Source organism: Anolis carolinensis, chromosome 3 (genome assembly GCF_035594765.1).
Source record: "Anolis carolinensis isolate JA03-04 chromosome 3, rAnoCar3.1.pri, whole genome shotgun sequence".
In the NCBI taxonomy this organism is placed as follows: domain Eukaryota; kingdom Metazoa; phylum Chordata; class Lepidosauria; order Squamata; family Dactyloidae; genus Anolis; species Anolis carolinensis.
The window spans coordinates 81,680,789-81,707,625 of NC_085843.1; the positions used below are offsets into that span (position 1 = coordinate 81,680,789).

Below are 26,837 nucleotides of genomic sequence, written 5' to 3' on the forward strand. Positions count from 1 at the left end.
TATAACTGATAACTGGTGCCATTTTTCAAATCAGCAGGACAAATATACCCAGAAACAGAGCTAACATCTGAGGCACCAAAATGTGTGTTGGTCAATGTAATTCATTCTGTCTGTGCCTCTAGCAACAAAGTCTCAGTACTAGATTCTGAATAGGACATTGGCTTCATTCACATCATCAGCAAAAACTATTCTTATGAAATTAATTTCACAATTCTTTGGATATAGTTTCCAATTACAACGTATGAGATTTTGGCTTGCAGGACTTGCAGACAGTAGTTGGGGGTAAAAAACATGATGTAGGGACTGCATTTAGGATCTCCCAAGACTTACTGCCCATCAGCCCAGATCATCATGGACAATATTCGGGGATTTTAAAAAAATATTTGAAGAAACCAGCTTAAGGACCAATCTTACTGTGGTATAGAACTGTAGTCGGATGTTCTTTAGTTGATTAAAATGCAGTTTTTCTAATTCAGTCTCATTAGATCCCCTTGATGAATGCAAAAGATGCTGCTTTAATTGTTATCAGCAATCATCCAAGCCTAAGCAAAAACAATTTTGAAAATTGCTTGATGCATAAATGATCACTAGGACAGTCATCTCATCTGACCAACCACAGTCCCCTCCCTGGCAGTCGTTCGTTGGCAGGTTTTGTTGTTTATTTTCAGAAACCTTCACTACTTTTCATGGGAGTGCTGGTTCAAGCAAAATAAGGAAAGATATCCACACTGGATATTTACAGTCTGAAGCAGGATTTCAAATATCTATTTTTTCAAATAAGCAAGAAAACTCCATCATATTGCCAATCAACAGACTCCTGACAAAAGTTGCCACAGCGCTATTCTTATAATTTTTAAACGTTTCTTGATTTCATAACTGTAACACTCCTTGATTCCATTTATCTTAAACCAGTAAATCTGGTATAGCAGTTAAACAGATTAGGGAATAATAAAAGTCATACAGAATCAATTTTATGGAAGTACTGTATTTTACTTTAATAATTGCCATAACTAGAATTCTCTGAACAGTGTACAAAAATATATATACTTCTGACTTGCTAAACTGGCAGTCATATCATCATATGGAATGAACAATTCTGGAAAGGCTTCATAGAGAACTATCTGAGGTTATTTTGACTTTAACAAAACCTTGAGAAGAACTAGAGCAACCCAAAAAACCATTATGAAACAGTGCTAAATGCTGACTAGCTAAGTACCCGGCCAGAGCTTGCAAAAGTTATTTTTTTGACTATAACTCCCAAAATCCCATTCACATTTTCCATGCTGCCTGGGAGATTCTGGAAGATGCTGCCCCCAAAAGATGATCCCAACTTTATACCTATTTCTGGTCACTAAAACCTATGTTCACACCATTTCATATTGTTCTCAATTTCCTTTATGGCTTGACATGAATTGTCCACCATGGGGAAAGCTTCAATGATGCACACTTGATCCAGAGATCTGACATTTACTCTAATTTTATGGGACTCACAGGAAATCAAAAAATGAGAAAATGAACTAAATTAGGAAGAGGAAGTTTGCCTGAAAGCCTATTTCATAAAAATATGTCATAGCGGCATCACCCAATAATACCCAACTCTTGAGGCAAATGGCTAAGACAAGTTACATGAGACATAATTATTTTTGACAAGGAGGGATGTGAATCAGCCTATGTCCATTCACATTTGCCACTTGCCAGGTGGCAAGCTCTTTTTGGTATGAATATCAAGTTGACTCATTCTCCACTGAGTCTCAAAAAGATATTCTGTTCTAAGATTTTTCCAAATCCTTTGGCACACTTGAAAGTCACAAGGACAGTGCTTCTGTTCTGATCTTTTTTGTCTGTCCATTTGATTCAGGCTGTGAATCCTTCCTTCTACTCTTTTTCTGTTGCTGGAGTCTCTCTTCCTTCTTTTGTAGGTAAACAGCCATGTTGTCAAAAGAAGCCTTGTAGAGATTTTGGTAGCAGCTCTCTTTGCCAATGCAGCCTGTGTAAATGGAAACAATGGAAAGAGTGAAGCTGAGAGAGTTGCTTTGCTAATCCTGATTTGCAAGGGTGAAAAAAATACTTAAGTCCTTTCATTCTGCACTTATCAACCCTTTCAATAACCCAGAATGCACAGCAAGAAGATATTGGATGGTTTGGAAGGAAGAAATCAAGAAATTAAAATCTTTTTTTAATGTTTAAATTGCCCAAACCAAAAGTCTATCATTTTTGAATTATATGTATTTGCTGTACATAATCTTTTGAGATTATCCTAGGAAGAAAATGGTGTGATGCCTGGCTGAATTTCATGAGGTTACAACAGAAGGAGCAAAGTAACAAGTATCCACTAAGAGACCAGTTGCACCAGTGATTCCCTTCTTCCTCATGCTTCCCATCCCAGAACTGTATTTTAAAGAACTGGCACCTGAATTTGCTTTTCCACTATTTTCTTCTCATTGCTTTTCTTCATAGTGTTTCTTTTGGATTGTAAGCATTATAGTAGGGACTGACTCATTTTTCATCGATCGGCTGATCATGTGGGGAGCCTTTTTAGCAAAACAGTATAGTGCTTTCAACAGATAACTTAATCTTTTGTTAAACATGGGGAATGGAGTGAACCATTCCTGTTGTACATAAAGTAACTGAATGCCATAAGTTACAGGGTCAGCCTATAGAGAATTTTATATTTAACTATTAGTAAATGCATTTTGTATGTAAGCTGAAATCTCAGGCAATGACCAACAGCTGGGGATATTGGTCTACAAATAATTTTCTGTTGCTATCTCCTGTGTGCTACTAATACTAATGTTTAAAAAGCCAATGACTAAGTTTAGCTTTTTAAAAAGAACCACAGTTTTACAACAGCACATCAAACAGAGCAATAGCAACAGAAAGTCAAGCTAAAATAATATAAAAGCCATGGGGAGGTGTGCACAGATCAGCATCCATGGGTTTTGTTTTCCCCTAAGTTTTCAGTTTACAGACAAAATACATTTACATACAACTGAGCTTAGTACAGACTTGTCCTGAAACCTTAAGAATCTATATTTCTAAAATATATGGCATGCTGATAGTTTATGTACAGCAAGTAAGGGTACACCTTTTGTTTGTTGTCTTAGGATTTGGATAGAGAGAAGTTAGGAGTTGAATGAGACTAGGGTTGGGCTGAGAGAAGGGATTGTAAGATGAATGATTTGCAAGGATCTGAAGTAGCTTAAGAGAAGTGAGAGAGTGAGGAGCAGGAGGGGTTAAATGTAATAGTCTGCTACGTTAGATTCAATTTCTGTAAATAAATATTTGCTTTTGCTTATATATACTTTTGGTCTCCAGAAATGCCACCTATACGAGAGCTTGGATTCAGACAAGGTGTCTGTGGTCGCAGTACTTAATATATCAAAGGGTGCTAACCACTGAGGACAGATGTTGCATAAATCCTCACAGGCACATCGAAGGCATTTAGAAAGTTTGCAGAGTTGGTATCACAGAAGTAGTGATCAGGATTGGCTCTCATTCTTAAAAAATAATGTATGCATCTAAGACATTTACACAGATGATGGGTTAAAAAGTAGAAACCCGTCATTTGGCCACAGCGTGGGACTGCCATACAGTTGGTACTGGTGGGATTGAACAAGTTGGTGGGAAAGGGGTTGGTAAACCCTCATATTGGCTGATTGCCAAATATGGGATAAAGGGTCAAACCCTTATATAAAAGAGGACCACATCATAGTGGCTAGAGATTAAAAATGTTTTTAGCAGCCATTTAATCCCTTCTTATATTAAAGAAGGATGAATTATTTGATAAAGTATCACTGGGCCTTTGTTTTCAGCTATGAAAGTTGAGACAAAGGTGAATGTTCAGAGGTACAGCAGTATCCGATAATAATTTGTTAACCCAACTTCCATCTTTAATGGCTGTAAGACTGTACAATTAATTTGGAGCTTGCCTGGGCTCCTCTGATTTGTAACTTTGTCACAAACCATGTACCTGTCATTCTAGCAGACTCCCTGAACCATGAAGATACATTAATTGGGAGGTATGGTAGACATCACACAATTATCTGGCAAGATTAATTTTGTTTTAAAAGTGTCTCTAATGGGTACTGTGCTCAGCTGCTTGGCTGCTCTGTCACTTGAAAAGAGAAACAGATCTGACTCTGCAGGGAACACAATCAGCAAACCCGCATATATTCTTGGCCTTCCACTTGGCTGGACAACAGTACAGCTATGCCAAATTTTCTGCCCAGTGACAATTTGTTCAAAATACAGTTTAAATAGTCACTGTGACTGTGAACGTATGAGGACAGAATGGTTATTGTGATGCTCAGATGTAGCATTATTAAAGCTTGAGCAAGGAGAGTGAGCAAATGAAAAAAAGATCTGTTCACATTTGACAATAAAAGGATGTAGACAGTTACCTTTTCTATAGGGGTAAAGACACTAATTAAGCATCTGGAACAGGGCTCATCATCCCAGCTCTCTTGTGCTAATTAGCTATGGTAATCACTGTAATCTTAATAGCCCCCTTTCTCCAGCTGCTGGAACACTTAGAATCTGTGCACAGCATTTTAATTTGTTATCTGGAAAAATGTTTTCTCCCATTATTCAGCTCTTTTCTTGTGGGTTGGTTGGATGTTTATCTCACCAGAGGCCAAATGCTAACGGCAAAGTGTAACAAAAGGTATCAGAAAGCCAGCTCCTTCAGTGCAAAATTATCTAAAGCAACAGATTTCAAGCTTTCTATTACAGAGGTTCTGGGACATGATCAAGAATGTACATTTTATCTGTGTGGAGCAAAAGCTAACCTTTTTGAGCCTAGGGGCAAAACCAATAAACTCCTGTGATGGGAAATTGCAAAAGCTGGCAGTGGGAAATAATTTGGAAACTGCTACTATTACCGATTTTCCATGCACAGACACTCTTGATAAACATAGTGAAAAACCCTGGGGGCTCCAAGAACCTGTTTGAAAGTTAATAATCCTAATTGAAGATTTAAATCACCATGTAAAATCCTATCTCTTTTCCTTCTTCCTCTGTCACCCATGTCTCTCAGTTATTCTGAAAGCTTGATTAACTATGTCCTTGGCTCAATACTTTCAACTTCGGTGTGAATCAGGAATGAGTATATTACAAATCCCTCCAATTCCTCATCACATTCTTCCCGCTCCTCCCAAAACACTCTAATTCTCTTAAAGCAGCACTTTTAAAAGTCAATCTTTGATGGAAGCTGTAAGATGCATGCACTCCAAATCCTCATCAAACAGCCAATCGAAAGAGTGTTCTTTTTTATCCTTGAACTCAGCATTCTTACCTTCAAAGGCTGTCCAGTTGTCATGTATGTACTTTGTCATTTTCTTCAATCTTTTGTCCTCAGTATCAGGCTGAAAGAGAAGAATGACGTATCTTGAAGAAAAATAGCAGAATGCTTTTTGTAAGAAAAGCCTTGATCTGAGATCAACACACCTGCATTTTTTTATGTTTGCCTTGGATCACTTGGGTATATCCACGCTTTTACAAACAATAGTAACACTACAGAAAATAACAAACATTCAGCTAACACTTCCAGAGTGCCTCTGTTTACTTGACTATTGGGTCAGGATGATCAAAACAGGGCCTAACCTATGTTATCATGTTTGGATAATGAAGCACTACATAGGATTTATCATATGTCTTTCCATGTCTTTTCAAACTAACCATAAAACAGGGACGTACAACTCCTAGAGGTCTCTACTGGAACTCAGAGAGTCACATATCCTCATTTGGTGTTTATTTTAACTCCAAGCATCTCCTTGCACAGTCAAGAAAATTAAGGAGACAATGTTGCCATATCACTTCCTCCAACATATTGTACACCCAGAAGGGGCCTTCTTTCAAAACTAACAGTATCTAGCTGTACCCAGCTGTAACCAAAGAGCTCATCTCACCTGCCATCGTCCATCCACAAGTTGGTAGAGGAGAAGAGGTGTTTCCATGTCCTCCTGTAAAACCCAAAGTCCACCTGTGTCCTCAAAAGCAATGTCCCAGCCTTTGCAGTTCAGAGGGATATGCTGCTTGTCGATGAGTTTCTGAGCACCAGCATCAAGCTGGAAGATGGAGACTGCGGGAGTACTTTTCAGAAAGAAACATGATGGTTATGCTTCTCTCTTTTACAGATCGGCTTGCCTAGACCACAATTTCACAGACTGAAATCAAGTCATTTATTTATTTACAGTATTTATATTCCGCCCTTCTCACCCCGAAGGGGACTCAGGGCGGATCACATTATACACACATAGGGCAAACATTCAATGCCAATAAACACATCAAACAGAGACTGAGACAGACAGACGCAGAGGCAATTTAACCTTCTCCTGAGGGGATGTTCGATTCTGGCCACAGGGGGGAGCAGCTTCTTCATCATCCACTCTGACGGCACTTCCTCATTCCAGGTCGTAAATTAGTTAAACTTGCCTCCCCACTTTTTTTTATAAGTGGTACCTTATTTCCTACTTGATAGATGCAACTATCTTTCGGGTTGCTAGGTCAGCAACGAGCAGGGGCTATTTTTTATTTTTAATTGACGGGTGCTCACCCCGCCACGGGCTGGCCTCGAACTCTTGACCTCATGGTCAGAGTGATTTATTGCAGCTGCTCAACAGCCTGCGCCACAGCCCAGCCCCGGTCATCCATTATTTGTTTGTTGTACTTTTAAAATAGCCCTCCAGCCAATGTTTTGTGGGTGATGTTTAGTTTGTTAAAAACAGAAAGTACACCAACAGCTAAAACAATTACTAAAGAAGCAGACAATAAAACATTTCAGCAGAAAAAGCCAAGTGAAGTGCAATTCTATATATATCCACACAGAAAAAGTCCCAAAACTTCAGTGAGATTTCTCCCAATTTAGTGGGCATATATTTGCAATGTTGGAAACCTTTTATAGGACAATAGCAGAGTCCTCCTGAACTTTATTCAGTGTCCCCAGTATTGAGCACACCCTGCAGTATCAATAACCAAAATAACTACTGTAGCAGGGAGGGCAACTGTGGGAGATAAAAGGGCTGCATTAGTCACCAAAAGGTTTTGAAGAAAAAATCTTACCAGTCATATAGAATAGCAATGCAACTTTCTTCACAACAGTAGGCTATCCTTAATACTGTGTATTTCTGAAGAGAGAAAATGAGATACAGTCAGAATCTGCAAGAACTTGGGAGACTTGTGGGAAAGTAGATGATGGGCTGGAAAAGAAACAGGGGAAGGAAAGAGTTTTTTATGTGCAGCTTGATGGGCGAGGTTGAATACCTCCACAGCATGGTAAATGAGCCAGCATGCTGTTGCCCACTCACTAGATGTTCATTTCCACAACAGGGCCAGGTACCCAAAAAGACAGACTATCTATAGTTCATTCTGCTTAATGTTCACATTTTTGGTTACCACTGCGGCAGGAGCAGATAAGCAAACTACAGGCCATGGTACCTTTTATGGTTATATCCAAACCTAGTAAGAGCTCATATCCTTGCTTCTTTCACTCATAACAAGCTGAGAACAAGCCATGGTTTGTTCTGGGTTATACTTCTACCTTGCTGGGGGATGTGAGCTGGCTCCTGTCAGACTGGGCACAATATCAAACTATGGACCAGTTTTGCTTCACCATTTCCAAAGCAAGGGGATGTGAGCAGTCAGTGTGCTTCAGAAAAGCCTTGGACATCCAAACTTTTACATAATAAGAACTGTATTAAGTCTTACTCTAAAACAGAAGCAATGTTTTTTTAAAAAAAAACCTACTCCCTGTGCATTTCCTGTATCATTTCAATACAAGAGATTTGAGATTTCAGTAATCTCAAATGTACTCATTATCTCATGCTGATTGGAATTTAACTTCAGTAAGCTAACAGTCTAAAAAGCACAGAGCTTTCAAGAGAAAGGAAATATTTAATATGTCCACATAAAACACATCACCTTCTCATTTTTGGTGGCTTCACAGATGTTCAAACTCTTCAGGTGATAGCAATAAACTTCTTTACCATGTTTATACTCCCAGAGCCTCAGTGTACAATCCTAAGGGTGTTAAGAAGAAACAGATTACTATCAGTTCAGGAACATTAAAAAAACATCCATGATTTTCATTTAATTTCTTTCTTACGCATATGAAATGTATGGGTACATCTATGTACATGTATGTACAGAAATCCTACACCACTTCAGCATATTACAAGTATCTGCCAGCAGAGATAAGTTACACAGCCTGTATTCTCACAATGTAGTGCAACATATGTAGATCATGATCAATGCACAGGGCTGACAATCTATTGTGTGACTGCAATGTGCAAAAGGAGAGGAGACAGGCAATATATATATTCACACTATGTACTTTAATGTGCGATCACATGCACAAGGATCCTACAAATACAACTCTGCTTCTACTGGATATGACAGCTGTACATCCAAATAAATCTGAATGTGTAGCACAAATTATGTCTCCATATGTTATGAACAGGATGCCCGCTATAGACTCGTACACACACATGCTCACTCTGAAGTCAACTGTAAATTGGAAACACACTTGCAACAATGTGTTTTAAGAACATTTGGTGTGCTTATATGTTATGCTATACTACAACTATCTGTGATCTTGCTCACTCTCTGGGGATGATGAGAGTTGAAGAAGCCATGCTCTCTGCGTTGATGCGATGCATACAAGGACTATGTAAGTTATTCTGAAGGATTTGTTTTTGATGCAATGCCGCAAGTTTATGTTCTTGACTCTGCTGAACAACAGTCAATTTTTGTTTCCTCTTTCATCTGTGTGAAACTATTATGCCTTTGATGGACTATATTCTGCATAAACCACAACAAAATCTCCTGTTTAGTTCTCTTCTTCCTCATTCCCCCTACTGATCTTTTTCAACTTCCTGTTCAATGGGTCCATGCCTCAGTTTCCTCCCAGCAAAGGACAATATCATTGTTGCTGTTTGGGTTCATTACAATACTTCCATAGATGCTACTTCTATTCCCGCACACAAAAACAGGAATAGCAGCACCCTCTCTCACTCAGGAGTTCATGCTCCATTCCTTTACTAATTAACTGAGAGTATGTGCTTTCTATCCCATGAAAATATGCTCTAAATGTCAGTCTCTTGGAAGTGGGTAGTGGGTGGGAGAGGGCTAGTTGAGATGAGAACATGTACAAATAGAAAAGGATGAGGGCTGTTTCCCATTTGGGATGATAGTAGGAATGAAAAAATGTAGTAGGAAGAGTGGTATTGTGGCCTCAGTAGGAACATTGCTTAAAACTCACAAATCAGTAAGCAAGAGAGGGAGAACATACAGAGGAGGAGAGCAGGGCAAATTTGTGCAGGTCACACAGTTTAAGAAAGGAGCAGGAAGGCATTACTTAAACTGGTAGGGGAAGGTCTGGGTTGTGACAGGACACAGTATTCCTCTTTGGGGATAATGTGCTCCCTTGATTTCAGCACTTGGGACAGACTTGGTATGCCACTGTTCTAAACAATCCTAGATTTCTCAGAAAAGTGGTGAGACAAGATGGGCAAGAAATCACATTTTACTCCCTGCAAAGGAAAATGAATTTTTATAAGAAATTTCATAAAACATCAGGTGTATACAGTCTCAGAATTCATACATACCCCAGAAGCCGATAAGAGAAGATCTGGATAGTTGGGAATCACAAATATTCTGCTGACAAATCTAAGAGAAAAAAATGGAAAAGTACAAGATCTGTAGAGGCAAACAAGAGATATCAAAATGGAACATCCTTGGCACATCACCATGGCAACACAGGTGGCACCAAACTGGATTGGGTCAATATCTTATCTTTTGTGCGTGGGAGAAAGCCCAGGAGATGAATGCAATTTCTATGATAACAAAGGTTATGCTCTTCATTTATGCATGTCTGTGATTACATTTATCTGGAAAAGATTGACGTAACATTTCTGTTTTCTTTCACAGGATTTTTTTCTAACAAAGTTAGCTCAAATAATGAGTTAGCTCAAGTCCAGTTTAGTTAAAAAAAGAGCACTACTCTGAAAGCTGTACATGGACACCTTCTTCTTTTGAGTGCATTACACCTTTAGTTGGGTTGTGGTGAACCCTCTCAAACTTAAAACCACAAGAACATTCAGAAGAAAATATGTCTTCCATTAGGTGTTCTTAACTAGGACTCCAATAAGATCCCAGCATTGCTCATGCTGATGGAGTTGGATGGGAGCTGAAGTTCAACCATATCTGGAGAACCACATGACGCTCACCTCTGATTTATGGGCAACTGCATCAGCTTGGGCTTTCGAAGTTGCCATCAAACAGCAACCAAGTTTCTTTCAATAGCCCCCCAAAAGGAGTAGGGATGGAAAAAATGAATCCATTTTACAGCTGCACACCAACGCAATGGGAAGAATTCAAGCAGCCTCCACATGATGGCTGCCTGTGTGCACAAGCCTTAATGCAAAGGAACATTTTAAACCAAACAGACAGAGAAGCACAAAGGTGGCATGGGCTTTTTAAAAAAGGAAATTTTAATTAAGAGACTCTGCAGCTGCCCCACTTGGCTTTTTTCAAAGTATGTACTGTCTCAGCAAGCCAACCTACTTAGGCTGAGAGTGTACAGCTCCTGTACAGTTTGCTTGGCATTGCAATCGGTTCCCATTCCTGCTGCCTTTAAAAAGGTGTAAAGATGCATTGTTTCAATCTAGTCTTTAATCATTGTATTGACTTTAGTGGTTTTGATGTTTAAACAGACTATCTGTTAGCTGCCCTGAGTTTTTTTTAATAAAAAAAGGTGGGTTAAAATGTAATTAAATAACTTAACAGAATCAAAGGTAAAATATAACAGCAGATTGGAACCAAACACATTGGTCCTAGAAGAAGAAAAAAATTCTGAAGATTTGATCTTGAAATAAGCGAAGATGGGAAAATCTATCACCTGAAATAGTTTGAGGTAACAGTTAAGAATCCTGTAACACAGTACTGTACTGGAATTAAATTTTCACACTTCCCCATCACACAGTCTCCCATTTCACCTACACTTACTCTGTGTGTCCCAGGCAAAATGATACAATGTTATGTGGCGCTCTAGTCAAACTAACTCGTATCTTCTCATCACGGTCAGCAGTTATGATATACTGGTCATTGGGACTCAGCACCTAATAAAACAACCCAAAAGTCACTATGAAACAGACAGTGAGATTTTGAGGCATGCAAATATCTAAAATAATCACAGCCAACTATACATTTTTTGCAAGATTTACATATACAGTCTAGAGATGCTACTACCTTGCAACGATTTCATGAGCCCTCTATTCATGATTGCCTATTATTAATTTATAGCATACAATGGGTCTGGAAACATTTTTATTAAAAGTATATCTCAGTTAATGGAGTACAGGCAGTCCCAAAGTTACAAACAAGATGGGTTATGTAAGTCTGTTGGTTTGTATATAAGTCGGAAAAGGTACATTTTTAAAGTGTAATTCCAGATAGCGTTTTGGACAGCATAAGGAAAGGTTAATACTCCTTTGGCATTTGTTTTTCTGTCTGTGCCCCTGTTCAGAAAATTTCACTTCACTTTCTGTCCTTGTAAGAATTAGATTTTGAAAAAAAAATATGGCTTGTTGTGGACACAAGGATTGGTGATAACGCTTCGAAGAATGGATTTGGTTCTCGCAGAAGCAGAGGAAGCAGGAGGACATTTTTGCTCCCTGGCTTCAGGTAGGATTTGGCTAAGATTTGGCTAAAATTTTAAACTGAGTTTGGGCTTGGCTCCTGTGGTCAAAGTCTAACTGTTGTGTGACTGTTGTGTTGAAAGAGAGCCAGGTACTTAAGTTGATTGACAGCAGGCATTGTCCCCTGTTAATTGAGTTTCTGGGAAAGCTTTATTTGCCAGTGTGAGTTTCTGCCAGAGCCTGATCCCAGAAGGGCAGTTGGTTCTCGCAGAAGCAGAGGAAGCAGGAGGACATTTTTGCTCCCTGGCTTCAGGTAGGATTTGGCTAAGATTTGGCTAAAATTTTAAACTGAGTTTGGGCTTGGCTCCTGTGGTCAAAGTCTAACTGTTGTGTGACTGTTGTGTTGAAAGAGAGCCAGGTACTTAAGTTGATTGACAGCAGGCATTGTCCCCTGTTAATTGAGTTTCTGGGAAAGCTTTATTTGCCAGTGTGAGTTTCTGCCAGAGCCTGATCCCAGAAGGGCAGTTGGTTCTCGCAGAAGCAGAGGAAGCAGGAGGACATTTTTGCTCCCTGGCTTCAGGTAGGATTTGGCTAAGATTTGGCTAAAATTTTAAACTGAGTTTGGGCTTGGCTCCTGTGGTCAAAGTCTAACTGTTGTGTGACTGTTGTGTTGAAAGAGAGCCAGGTACTTAAGTTGATTGACAGCAGGCATTGTCCCCTGTTAATTGAGTTTCTGGGAAAGCTTTATTTGCCAGTGTGAGTTTCTGCCAGAGCCTGATCCCAGAAGGGCAGTTGGTTCTCGCAGAAGCAGAGGAAGCAGGAGGACATTTTTGCTCCCTTTACTAACTATCCTTTGCAGTACATACAGGAAACAAAGCAACATAAACAAATACACAAAGACGTGGTTTGTTGCAGTCTGCACATAAAGTGCGTGCATATTACTTAACTGTACAAAGATCCCACTTGGCCACCACGCTCACCAAGAGATGCAACAAAAGCAAAACATTCCCATCACATGCACCAGCTGTGGCATGTTCCGCTTTTTCACACAAAAACTAGACAACTACATCTGCTCCAAATGCAAACAGATGACTCTGATGGAGCAGAGGATCCAACAGCTCGAGCACCGTATTAAGACCCTTAAGGACATTCAGGCACTCGAGCTCTTCTTGGACACTGCACAACACGCTGCTGTAGATCAGCAGCCTGCATCACACCAACACCACCAAGACCATGATCAGGAACCTTATGGGGAGATCAACTCAAAGGTAGACAACCCTCAGGCTTGGAAGGAGGTCACCCATAGAAGGAGACGCAGGACCAGGCAGCCTCCACAGAACTCCTCTGCTCAGCTGCATTTACACAACAGATTTGAAATTCTTACATCATTAACATACAATCAGGAAACACATCTTGTGGAGGACCACAGTTTCTTAGATACCACTCAGTGGACCATCCTGGATCAATGCGCAGGGGATAGCCCTGACAGGGACAGTGCATCACCACAGTCACACTTATGTAATCATGCAAATGCTCCATCCCCAATCATAGACCAGGAGCAACAGGAACATCCTTGGGAGAGTAATGGGCTCTCGGATGTATCTCAATGGATTGTCATTGATGAATGCACTGGGGATGTTGAGGAGGAGGACAACACTTTACACCTACATGATTCACTTCAACAGGAACACTCTTCAGGGGACATACACACTGTCTTGCACAAAAGGGACCCTGTCAATCCTCAAAGGAAACAGGTCTTGGTAGTAGGTGACTCCCTCCTTAGAGGAACGGAAGCCATCATTTCCAGACCGGATGGGATGGCTCGAGAAACATGCTGCCTCCCGGGGGCAAAAATACACCATATCACTCAGAGGCTCAGCAGGCTCCTAAAGCCCCATCACCCTCCCCACCTTATGTTGATTCATGTAGGTACCAATGACACCGCTAGGCATACTTTTCAAAAGATCACAAATGATTTTCGAGCTCTGGGAACAAAGCTAAAACTGTATAATGTACATGTGATCTTTTCATCCCTCCTCCCCGTTGTAGGACATGGCTCTACAAGGGCCGGAAAAATAGTACAGGTCAATAACTGGCTCAGAAAATGGTGTCAAGAGGAGCATTTTGGCTTCCTTGACCATGGTCTACTCTTCCAAGAGGATGGACTACTGGCAAGCGATGGGGTGCATCTCACACAAGTAGGAAAACATCTTTTTGCACACAGACTCACAAACCTCATCAGGCGCACTTTAAACTAAATCCACTGGGGGAGGGGAACAACAGCCTGGCGAACACTATATTACCCACGACCACAGGGAACCGCCGTAAGGCTAAACGGAGGGCTGCACAAACACAGCAAGGACCAAGTACAGAGAGCACAATAATCCCAAATAAACAGTTCGAGGGGAGGTCACAGGGGCTTACATGTCTTTACACTAATGCTCAGAGCATGGGAAATAAGCAAGACGAACTCCAACTCCTAGCACAGCACCACACATACGATGTCATAGGCATCACTGAAACCTGGTGGGATGACTCCCATCACTGGAATTTAACCATTGAGGGCTATAACCTCTTTCACAGAAATAGAACAAAGGGGAGAGGAGGGGGAGTAGCTTTATATGTCAAAAACAGTTACGTTGCAGAAGAAATGCAAGACTGTAATCCGGGAAACCAGCTTGAAAGCATCTGGATAAGAATCAAGGGAACCGGGACTCAAAAAGATCTTGTCGTGGGTGTCTACTACAGACCTCCGAGTCAGGATGAAGGACTTGATGAAGCCTTCTGTCAACAGCTGACCAAACAGGCACAAAGAAGAGATATAGTAGTCATGGGCGATTTCAATTATCCCGATATCTGCTGGAAAACAAACTCAGCCAAGAGTACAAAGTCCAACAAATTCCTCACTTGCCTTGCAGATAATTTTATGGTCCAGAAGGTAGAAGAGGCAACAAGGGGATCAGCAACTCTTGATCTAATCTTAACAAATGTGGAAGACCTGATCAATACAGTTGAAGTGGTTGGATCCTTAGGGGCAAGTGACCATGTGCTCCTGCAGTTTGCAATACAAAGGAATGCTGAAACTAAGACAAGTCAAACACGCATTCTGGACTTTAAGAGAGCTGACTTCCAAAAAATGAAGGAATTACTGAGCGGCATTCCATGGACGCCGATATTAAAAAACAAGGGAGTTAAGGATGGATGGGAGTTTTTCAAAAGTGAAATACTCAAGGCGCAAATGCAAACAGTGCCAACAAAGAAGAAAAATAAGACAAGTGCAAAGAAGCCAGAATGGATGTCCAAAGAACTTCTAACTGAGCTAAAGCTCAAAAGTGACATGCACAAGAAGTGGAAAAGGGGAGAAATCACCAAAGAAGAATTCAAACGTATAGCCAACTCCTGTAGGGAAAAGGTTCGCAAGGCTAAAGCGCAAAATGAGCTCAGGCTTGCCAGGGACATAAAAAACAACAAAAAAGGTTTTTTTGCTTATGTTGGTAGAAAAAGGAAGAAAAAGGAGGCGATAGGGCCACTGCATGGAGTAGATGGGGTGATGGTGACAGGGGATAGGGAAAAGGCAGAACTGCTTAATGCCTTCTTTGCCTCGGTCTTCTCACAAAAAGAAAGCCATCTTCAACCTCAGCAACATGGAATGGACGAAGGATTGGGGGAAATCCAACCCCAAATAGGGAAACAAGTTGTCCAGGAACACCTGGCCACTCTAAACGAATTCAAGTCCCCAGGGCCAGATCAGCTACATCCAAGAGTATTGAAGGAACTAGCGGAAGTTATTTCAGAACCACTGGCAATCATCTTCGAGAGTTCTTGGAGAACAGGAGAAGTCCCAGCAGATTGGAGGAGGGCGAATGTGGTCCCTATCTTCAAGAAGGGAAAAAAGAACGACCCAAACAATTACCGTCCGGTCAGCCTCACATCAATACCAGGCAAGATTCTGGAAAAGATCATTAAGGAAGTGGTCTGCAAACACTTAGAAACAAATGCGGTCATTGCTAATAGTCAACACGGATTTACCAAAAACAAGTCATGCCAGACTCATCTGATCTCTTTTCTCGATAGAGTTACGAGTTGGGTCGATACAGGGAATGCCGTGGATGTAGCATATCTAGATTTCAGTAAGGCCTTCGACAAAGTCCCCCACGACCTTCTGGCAAACAAACTAGTAAAATGTGGGCTAGACAAAACTACGGTTAGGTGGATCTGTAATTGGCTAAGCGAACGAACCCAAAGGGTGCTCACCAATGCGTCGTCTTCATCATGGAAAGAAGTGACAAGTGGAGTGCCGCAGGGCTCCGTCCTGGGCCCGGTTCTGTTCAACATCTTTATTAACGACTTAGACGAAGGGTTAGAAGGCACGATCATCAAGTTTGCAGATGACACCAAACTCGGAGGGATAGATAACACTCCAGAAGACAGGAGCAGAATTCAAAACGATCTTGACAGACTAGAGAGATGGGCCGAAACTAACAAAATGAAGTTCAACAGGGACAAATGCAAGATACTTCACTTCGGCAGAAAAAATGGAAATCAAAGATACAGAATGGGGGACGCCTGGCTTGACAGCAGTGTGTGCGAAAAAGATCTTGGAGTCCTCGTGGACAACAAGTTAAACATGAGCCTACAATGTGATGCGGCAGCTAAAAAAGCCAATGGGACTTTGGCCTGCATCAATAGGGGAATAACGTCTAGATCCAGGGAAGTCATGCTCCCCCTCTATTCTGCCTTGGTCAGACCACACCTGGAATACTGTGTCCAGTTTTGGGCACCGCAGATGAAGGGAGATGCTGACAAGCTGGAAAGCGTCCAGAGGAGGGCAACTAAAATGATTAAGGGTCTGGAGAACAAGCCCTATGAGGAGAGGCTTAAAGAGCTGGGCATGTTTAGCCTGCAGAAGAGAAGGCTGAGAGGAGACATGATAGCCATGTACAAATATGTGAGGGGAAGTCATAGGGAGGAGGGAGCAAGCTTATTTTCTGCTGCCCTGCAGACTAGGACACGGAACAATGGCTTCAAACTACAGGAAAGGAGATTCCACCTGAACATCAGGAAGAACTTCCTCACTGTGAGGGCTGTTCGGCAGTGGAACTCTCTCCCCCGGGCCGTGGTGGAGGCTCCTTCTTTGGAGGCTTTTAAGCAGAGGCTGGATGGCCATCTGTCGGGGGTGCTTTGAATGCGATTTCCTGCTTCTTAGCGGGGGGTTGGACTAGATGGCCTTTGAGGTCTCTTCCAACTCTACTATTCTATGATTCTATGATTTCCTTCCTAGAGCTAGATTTTTCTGACTTCTTGTTGTCTCACCTTTGTTCTTAATTATGAGTCATTTGTAAGTCAGTTGTTTATAACTCAGAGGCTGCCTGTAGATGTATTCCTGAGCATGTATTCTTGATTAACTTATGCCTATGCATGTCACCAACAGGATGAAAACCTCAATGTGTTACCGACAGTCTGGCTTTCTCAGAAAACTGTATAACTATCTAAAGCGAAAGCCACTTTGTCTATAGTCCAGGGGAAATAAAGGTTTGGATCTCCAGATGTTGATGAACTAAAATCTCCTAAATTCACAAGGAAAGCTTGAAAATATTTGAATAAAGATTGTATTGAGACACAAATTGCACACATACCACATCCAACAGAAGAGACAAGTGCCCAAGTTCAAGTGTTCCTGGATTTTCAGGTTCTGTGATTGAGTAAGAATAGACATCGCCAGATTTGTCAGCAACCAGTATCTTATCTTCTGTTGCTGTTATAATCAGGGAAGTACATCTTCTAATGACAGATCTAAGAAGAAAAATTGACACAATTACATTCTAAAATGTCTTTTGGGGAGGGCATATTTTGATGGTAGATCATTCTTGCATTCTTGCAGATCAACTGATCATTCAAATCTGAGAAGGGTTCTTTTCAATACATTATGTTTGTGGATTTCAATGGCTTCTCTGTGTAGTCTGACATAATGCCAGCCACAAATGCAGGTGAAACATTAGGAGAGAATGCTTCCAGAGCATAGCCATACAGCCCAAAAAACTCACAGCAACCCAGTAATTCTGTCCATAAAAGCCTTCAACAACACAAATTTATTTATGTGATTTACATCCCTCTATTCTATTAGAATAGAAGATTATAAATTCTACAATTAAGCTGCAACTGTTAAAGACAGATAGGAAGTAGAGATAAAAACAAGTTAAATATTAAACTACATTAGATAATAAAATATACATTTTAATTTAATAATCAATAAATATTTGGGAAAAAACTGTTGAAAAGTGTTATTTCAAGCAACTAAAAGTTTCTTCCTCAATAGCCAGTTAATTGCCAAAAGCTCACTTTCACAAAAAGGTCGTCTTCTAGAAGGATAATGCGTAGACACATAATAAAACAGACCTTCCCAAATATGGTAGACACTCTCCAAAAGTATTCAGACTACAATTCTCATCAAGCTGGTTCAGATGACAGGAGTTGTAGTCCATTACGTCTGGAGGATGTCAAGTCGGGGAAGGCTAGAATTGAACAAACCTCTGCCCTCATAAAAAAAATTGATTATTTATACAGGCATGGGTATAAACAAACATCATGGAACTAGGCCCCAAGATGATAAATCAGGTTGTTCCTTCAGATATAGTTCTGAATCCATCTGTGTTTCAAAAGCAGCTTACAATGCAGCTCAAAGAACTTATAATTTTTCTAGTCCGGGCTTCAGCCAGTTCTCAGAATGGCTTCAATTTAAACACAAAACAATTACCAGATTAGAAACAACCCAGAACAAGCAACTAGAACACATGTGAACTTTTTTCTCTTGATATTTCTTAGCTTTACAAAATTCACACTTAATGCCCCTTTTAACCTAAAGCCTTTGGCGAACTGAGAAAGAAATCAGATGTGATAAGACTGGTCAGGGAGAACAGGGTGACTTGGACACTCACACTTCTAGTAAGCTGCAAGAAATGATAAAATAAAAAGTTTATATGAACAGCTGTTCTCACTGTTAGCATTATACTATTTTTCACACACCTTTCTTTCCATACCTTATACTAAGACATTCCCAAGCAGGCTTTGTGCGAAAAAGAATCAGTTGTTTGTTGTCATCCGTCAGAGAAAAATATGTTCCTGATGAAGAAAATGCACAGGCAAGGATATCATGACTTGCTTTACCTGATGACTTTATGTCTTTTCTAAAAGTAAATAAATAAAGAGGAGAGAGAGAAAGAGAGAAGAAATTACTTCAGGCCCCACCCATTTAAGGTGAAATGACCTCTAAATGTCAAGAACAGGAATTACTGCTAATGTTAGGGCACTACCAGTACTATCAGAATGTGATAGAAATATAGGTTTTTATTATTTCCATTAGTTCACTGTAAATTGAGAAAAAAATTATAAAACTAAAACTTTTGTACAAATAATTCCTCTTTATATGTTACCTAACACTTCTTAATGAGATAACAATGAAGAAAATATTTCAAGTAAAGCAAGTTTTTTAGTCTCACCCTTGCTTTTCCTGAGGAGTCTTGCTGGCAGTGGCACAGTCATAAACAAAAAGATCATCATGGCTGGAAATTGGAAAAAAGGTGCAATGGGTCAATATTTTTTCATCATTTGTGCTATGTTTGAGCCCTTTTCACCCCTAAAACTCCTTAATTAATAACACTATGTAACAAAATATGAAAAAAAATCTGTTCCTGGTTTGAAAGTGTTGTTTCCTAATTAATTGTGCAGTATTTACTTTGAAAGTAGTTGTTATGCTCCAGAAACTTTGTTTTTGCGACAGCCACAAACTATGAGCCCTTCCAGACAGACCCTATGCCAGGATCTGATCCCAGTTTTTCTGTTTATCCCAGATTATCTGACAGTGCGTACTCATGTAATCCAATTTAAAGCAGAAAATCTGGGATAGAATCATAGAGTTGGAAGAGACTTTATGGGCCATCCAGTTCAACTTCCTGCCAAGAAGCAGGAAAATTGCATTCAAAATACCCCCGACAGATGGCCATCCAGCCTCTCCTTAAAAGCCTCCAAAGAAGGAGCCTCCACCATACTCCAGGCAGAGAGTTCCACTGTTGAACAGCTCTCAGTTAGGAAATTCTTCCTAATGTTCAGGTGAAATCTCCTTTCCTGTAGTTTGAATCCGTTGTTCTGCGTTTTCAAGCTTGGTCCCTCTATAACTTCCCCTTTCATATATATACATATGTATATATATACAGTAGAGTCTCACTTATTCAAGCTAAACGGGCCAGCAGAAGCTTGGATAAGCAAATATCTTGGATAATAAGGAGGGATTAAGGAAAATCCTATTAAACATCAAATTAGGTTATGATTTTACAAATTAAGCACCAAAACATCATGTTATACAACAAATTTGACAGAAAAAGTAGTTCAATACACAGTAATGTTATGTTTTAATTACTGTATTTATGAATTTAGCACCAAAATATCACGATATATTGAAAACATTGACTACAAAAATGGCTTGGATAATCCAGAGGCTTGGATAAGTGAGGCTTGGATTAGTGAGACTCTACTGTATATGGACATCATGTCTCCTCTCAGCCTTCTCTTCTGTAGACTGAACATGCCCAGCTCTTTAAGCCGTTCCTCATGAGGCTTGTTCTCAAGACCCTTGATCATTTTAGTCACCCTCCTCTGGACACATTCCAGCTTGTCAACATCCCCCTTCAATTGCGGTGCCCAGAATTGGACACAGTATTCCAGGTGTGGCCTGACCAAGGCAGAATAGAGGAGTAGCATGACTTCCCTGGATCTAGACACTATACCCCTATTTATGCAGACCAAAATCCCATTGGCCTTTTTAGCTGCCGCATCACATTGTTGGATCATGTTGTCCACAAGGACTCCAAGATCTTTTTCACACATATTGCTGTTGAGCCAGGCGTCCCCCATTCTGTATCTGTGCATTTCATTTTTTTCCCCCTAAGTGGATTATCTTGCATTTCTCCCTGTTGAACTTCATTTTGTTAGTTTGGGCCCCTCTCTAATCTGTTAAGACCGTTTGGAATTCTGCTCCTGTCTTCTGGAGTATTAGCTATCCCTCCCAATTTGGTGTTGTCTGCAAACTTGATGATCGTGTCTTCTAAATCTTCATCTAAGTAATTAGTAAAGATGCTGAACAGAACCAGGCCCAGGACAGAACCCTGCGGCATTCCATTCGTGACTTTCCACGATCAGATCCTGGGATAATAGGGCCTGTCTAGAAGCCTCTTGGCTGAATTGGTTGAGACCCGATATTGATTGAAAAACTAGAGCAGTATGTGCTGCAGGGTGTCCTGTGAAAACAAAGGTTTTGAAGTGTAATAAACTTTTCTCATGTTTTTATGATAGAACCAATTAGGAAATGACATTTATAATCCAGGAACAAAAATCGTGTTACACAGTGCAATCCATCCTTGTGTTGTTGAAGGCTTTCATGGCCGGAATCACTGGCTTGCTGTGAGTTTTCCGGGTTGTATGGCCATGTTCCGGAAGCATTCTCACCTGATGTTTCACCCACATCTATTGCAGGCATCCTCAGAGGTTGTGAGATCTGTTGGAAACTAGGCAATTGGGGTTTATGTATTTGTGGAATTTCTAGGGTGCAAGAAAGAACTCTTGTCTGTTTGAAGCAAGTGTGAATGTTGCAATTGATCACATTGATTAGCAGTGAATAGCCTAGGCAGCTTCAAAGCTTGGCTGCTTCCTGCCCTGGGGAATCCTTTGTTTAGAAGTGTTAGCTGGCCCTGATTATTTCTTGTCTGGAATTCCCATTTTTTAGTGTTGTCCTTTATTTACTGTCCAGATTTTGAAGTCTTTTAATACTGGTAGCCAGATTTTGTTCATTTTCATGGTTTCCTCCTTTATGTTGAATTGTCCACATGCTAGTGGATTTCAATGGCTTCTGTGTGTAGTCTGACACGGTGGTTGTTAGAGTGCTTGAGCATTTCTATGTTCTCAAATCATATGCTGTGTCCAGGCTGGTTGGTTCACCAAGTGGCCTGCTATGGCTGACTTCTCTGGTTGAATCAGTCTGCAGTGCCTTTCATGTTCCTCGATTTGTGTTTGGGCAATGCTGCATTTGGTGGTCCCTATGTAGACTTGTCCACAGCTGCATGGTATACGGTAGACTCCTGCAGAGTTGAGAGTATCCCTCTTGTCCTTTGCTGAATTCCAGACGGGAAACAACCTTGATTAGCATTAATGGCCTTGCAAGCTTCATTCCTGCCTGGAGGAATCCTTTGACCTGAAGTGTTAGTTGCCCCTGATTGATTCATATCTGTAATTCCTCTGCTAATCAAGGTGATTAATTGCAACATTCACACTTTCCTCCAGCAGACAAGAGTTCTTTCTCCCACCCTGGACCTTCCACAGAAATATAAACCTCCCTTGCTTAGTTTTCCAATATACCTCACAGCTTCTGAGGATGCTTGCCATAGATGTGGGTGAAATGTCAGGAGAGAATGCTTCTAGAACATGGCCATACAGCCCGGAAAACTCACAACAAGCCAGTGATTCCGGCCATGACAGCCTTCGACAACCCACTTGACCTGTTTCCAATAAACCTCACAACCTCTGAGGATGCCCGCCGTAGATGAGGGAGAAACATCAGGAGAGAATGCCTCTGGAACGTGGTCATACAGCCCAGAAGACTCACAGCAACCCAACCCATCCTTGCTTTTTTATTATAGCATCGGTATTGTAACTTGGAAAACAGCAGGGTACACATACATACACGTGCCACGGCTCTCAGTATAATACATGGAGACAGATTGCATCTGCACTGCGGACATAATGCAGTTTACCTGCCTTGGCTCAATACTATGGAATCACGGGAGTTGTAGTTTTGCAAGGTCTAAAAGCCTTCTCAACCAAAGTGCTGGTAAAAGTACAATTCCCAGGATGCCATAGAATTGAGCCATGGCCATTAAAGTGGTGTCACAGCATACATATTAGAGCTGACATGGGCCAAGTTGGGCCTTTACTCCAGGTGTTTTGGACTCCCAACTCCCGCCATTCCTAACAGCCTCAGGCCCTTTCCTTTTCCCCCTCAGCCGCTTAAGCGGCTGAGGGGGAAAAGGAAGGGGCCTGAGGCTGTTAGGAATGGCGGGAGTTGGAGTCCAAAACACTTGGAAGGAAGGCCTAACTTGGCCCATGCCCGCTCTACAGTGCAGATGCGGCTGCAGCCTAACCCAGCGCCCTTCGTCTCCGCGCTCCCCACCTGGGCTCCTTCAAGCGGGCGGCCAAGAGCCTCGTCCCGCCGGTGAGCGCCAACAGGCCTCCGCGGAGCGCCAGCCCCGGCGGGGGTTTCGCGCCCCGGTTCGCCTCAGCTGCCTCCATCCACAACTCAGCGGCGCCCACGTGGAAGGACAGAGCGAGTGACGTCACGAGGCAGCCTGCCGGCGGAAAGGAGAGAGACTTCGGAAAGGCCCCGCACGCCAAAGAGAGACGTTCCTCACGTGCACCCCCTCCACTTCCGGTCTGAAGCGACATCGGACTTGGGCTAAGAAGGGTTTGTTTCATGTTTGTGTTCCAAAAGGAACAAACACCTCTTTTGATTATTTTTTTTCACCACCCTTTCCTTTTTTGAAGTCACTTTTGTGAGTGTCACCCACACAATGAAGCTAATGCAGCTTGACCCCACTTTCACTGCCAAAGCTCAATGCTTTGCAATCCTGGGAGTTGTAGTTTACTGAAGCACCAATGCTCTATGGCAAGAGAGTAAAGTAAAGGTTTTCCCCTGACATTAAGTCTAGTTGCGTCCGACTCTGGGGGTTGGTGCTCATCTCAATTTCTAAGCCGAAGAGCCGGCGTTGTCCGTAGACACCTCCAAGGTCATGTGGCTGGCATGACTGCATTGAGCACCTTTACCTTCCCACTGGAGCGGTACCAATTGATCTACTCACATTTGCATGTTTTCGAACTGCTAGGCTGGCAGAAGCTAGGGCTAACAGCGGGAGCTCACCCTGCTCCCTGGATTCTAACCGCCAATCTTTCGGTCAGCAAATTCAGCAGCTCAGCGGTTTAACTTGCTGCGCCTCTGGGTGCTTGGAAAAAAATTAAAGCCTCCCTGATTCCATCGTACTGAGGGCCCTTCCACACAGCCATATAACCCATAATATCAAGGCAGATAATAATATTATAATAAGAATAAAAGTTTATATATACCCCGCCACCATCTCCCATAGGGACTCAAGGCGGCTTACAAATTAGCACACAAAGATGCCATAAATAAAATACGGTACATAATACATAAAATACGTACATCAACATGAAAACAACAACGTTACATAAACCAGGTATATAAATTAGATAAAACTACAGTAGAGTCTCACTTATCCAATGTAAACGGGCCAGCAGAACGTTGGATAAGCGAATATGTTGGATAATAAGGAGAGATTAAGGAAAAGCCTATTAAACATCAAATTAGGTTGTGATTTTACAAATGAAGCACCAAAACATCATGTTATTCAACAAATTTTTACAGAAAAAGTAGTTCATTACACAGTAATGCTATGTAGTAGTTACTGTATTTACAAATTTAGCACCAAAATATCATGATATATTGAAAACACTGATTACAAAAATGTGTTGGATAATCCAGAACATTGGATAAGTGGGTGTTGGATAAGTGAGACTCTACTGTACTTCTATTAAAATAGAATCAGTTAAAAGATCCATGAAATCAATGTAACAGCCCAGCTTTTTTTGTGTGTCAGGGGCGACGTGAGAAATTGCAAGTCACTTCTGATGTGAGAGAATTGGCCGTCTGGAAGGAAGTTGCCCAGGGACACCCGAATGTTTTTGATGTTTTTACAATCCTTAGGGGAGGCTTCTCTCATTTCCCTGCATGGAGCTGAAGCTGACAGAGGAAGCTCATCCACCCTCTCCCCGGTTGGATTTGAAACGGCAACCTTCAGGTCAGCAGTCCTGACAGCACAAGGATTTAAGCCCAGCTGAATGCACAGAATACAGATATAAAATGCTAAGTGGTTGGCAATCCATTCTGGTTACTATCAAATGCCTGCTGGAAAAAACAAGTTTTTAACCCTTTCTTAAAGTGTTGTCTAAATTCCCTTGTATAATACACAATATCTGTTTTGAACTGGATTATCTGAGGGCCCTTCCAAACAGGCCCTATATCCCAGAATCTGATGACAGGTTTTCTGCTTTAATCTGGATTATATGAGTCCACACTTCCAGATTATCTGAGATAAACAGAAAACCTGGGATCAGATCCGGGAATATAGGGTCTATCTGGAATGGCCCCAAGTCCACATTGCCATATAATCAAATCCAGCTAAATGTGGATTTTATACAGCTGTGTGGAAAGGGCCCGAGGCTGGATCTACAGTTCTACGCTGACTATATAATGCAATTTGAGGCCATATAAAATCCAGATTATCTGCTTTGAACTGGATTATATGGCAGTGTAGACTCATATAATCCAGTTCAAAGTAGATAATGTGGATTATCTGCTTTGATAATCTGGATTATATAATAATAATAATAAATCTTTGTTTATATCCCGCTTTTCTCCCTGAACGGGACCCAAAGTGGCTCACAACATTATATAAAAGACAATACAAAACAATATACATATGTAAAACAGTAAAATATAAAAACAAATTTACAGTAAGAAAAATTGTTGTTTGTTCATTCAGTTGCTTCCGACTCATCGTCACCTCATGGACCAGCCCACGCCAGAGTTCCCTATTGGCCGTGGCCACCCCCAGCTCCTTCAAGGTCAAGCCAGTCCCTTCAAGGATATCACCTGGAGTATGCACTGTTTGATCTTCTTGCAGTCGAAAGCACTTCAACACCACAGTTCAAATGTGTCGATCTTCCTTCGCTCAGCCTTCATTATGGTCCAGCTCTCGCATCCATAGGTTACTACAGGGAATACTATTGCTTTAACTATGTAGTCCTTCGTTGCCAGTGTGAAAAGAAATAAATGTGATAACAATAAGAAATAAACATATTTAAAAACTTTTGTCTAATACTGTTATTGCAGGCAACTCAACAAGACAGATGGTAAGCATTAGCAGTGTTGCAGGGGCCAGAAACTATCTGGTCAGTGTAGACCAGGCATGGGCAAACCTCGGCCCTCTAGGACTTCAACTCTTACAATTCCTAACAGCCATTTTTGGAATTGTAGGAGCTGAAATCCAAAACACCTGGAGGGCCGAAGTTTGCCCATGCCTGGTGTCAACCCATGCAATGCAGTTTACTTGGGTTGAAATGCATTGTGAATAATTTTATACATTATTATTATTATTATTAGCAACATTTATATCCCGCCCTTCTCACCCCGAAGGGGACTCAGGGCAGCTTACAAGAGCCGGCGTTGTCCATAGACACCTCCAAGGTCATGTGGCTGGCATGACTGCATGGAAACAAAGTGTCCATACCATTGTAAAGTGTCATAGTCTCAGCCACCCACATAGACAATTTTGGAGTGTTTTAGTAAGAGATGCTCGACCCAAACAAAGATCACCCTTACAGGCTACATCTACATTGTATAAATTGATACAGTTTGGCACCCCCTTAATTGCCATGGCATCAGGGGAGACGTGGTTTTCAAGACCTTTCACCTTCTATAGCTTCTCCGATGGCCTAGGGGATAAAAGCCTTGTGACTTGAAGGTTGGGTTGCTGACCTGAAGGCTGCCAGGCTTGAATCCCACCCGGGGAGAGCACGGATGAGCTCCCTCTATCAGCTCCAGCTCCATGCGGGGACATGAGAGAAGCCTCCCACAAGGATGGTAAAAACATCAAAACATCCGGGCGTCCCCTGGGCAGACGACCAATTCTCTCACTCCAGAAGCAACTCCGGTTGCTCCTGACACTAAAAAGAAAAAGAAAAAACCTTCTATGGCTAAGAGTGTTGTGGTGCCTGACCAGACGACAACTCCTACCATTCCACTGCATTGAGCCATGGCAGATAAAGAGGGGTTAAGCTGCACTAATTCCACAATGTAGAACTCAACTCTCGCCTGCCAACCGTACACAAAAGAAATTAATAATTTTATTTATTCAGTTGCAATATTTAGGCTGCTTTCGCAGACACTGGGGGGCCTTCCACAGAGCCCTATATCCCTGAATATCTAGGCAGAAAATCCCACAATATCTGCTTTTTGCTGGAATATAGGTCAGTATGGACTTGAATAACCCATTCAAAGCAGATATTGTGGGATTTTCTGTCTTGATA

The 26,837-nt window shown here is 41.4% G+C and overlaps 1 protein-coding gene and 1 long non-coding RNA gene across 2 annotated transcripts; one reads left to right on the plus strand and one right to left on the minus strand.

The window, feature by feature from the left end:
• Positions 1-969: 969 nt before the first annotated feature.
• wdr4 (WD repeat domain 4) lies at positions 970-23,120 on the minus strand. Its single transcript, XM_062975150.1, has 11 exons — positions 22,849-23,120; positions 19,130-19,192; positions 18,671-18,817; positions 17,270-17,426; positions 11,002-11,114; positions 9,603-9,663; positions 7,918-8,016; positions 7,060-7,124; positions 5,907-6,090; positions 5,294-5,363; positions 970-1,987 (listed from the first exon to the last, which is right to left on the minus strand). The coding sequence occupies exons 1-11, from the start codon at positions 23,118-23,120 to the stop codon at positions 1,806-1,808; spliced, it is 1,413 nt and encodes a 470-aa protein (XP_062831220.1). The 3' UTR covers positions 970-1,805.
• Positions 23,019-25,620, plus strand: LOC134297477 (uncharacterized). The gene is made up of 2 exons (XR_010004232.1): positions 23,019-23,139; positions 25,292-25,620. It is a non-coding gene; the product is annotated as an uncharacterized LOC134297477 (long non-coding RNA).
• Positions 25,621-26,837: the final 1,217 nt, after the last annotated feature.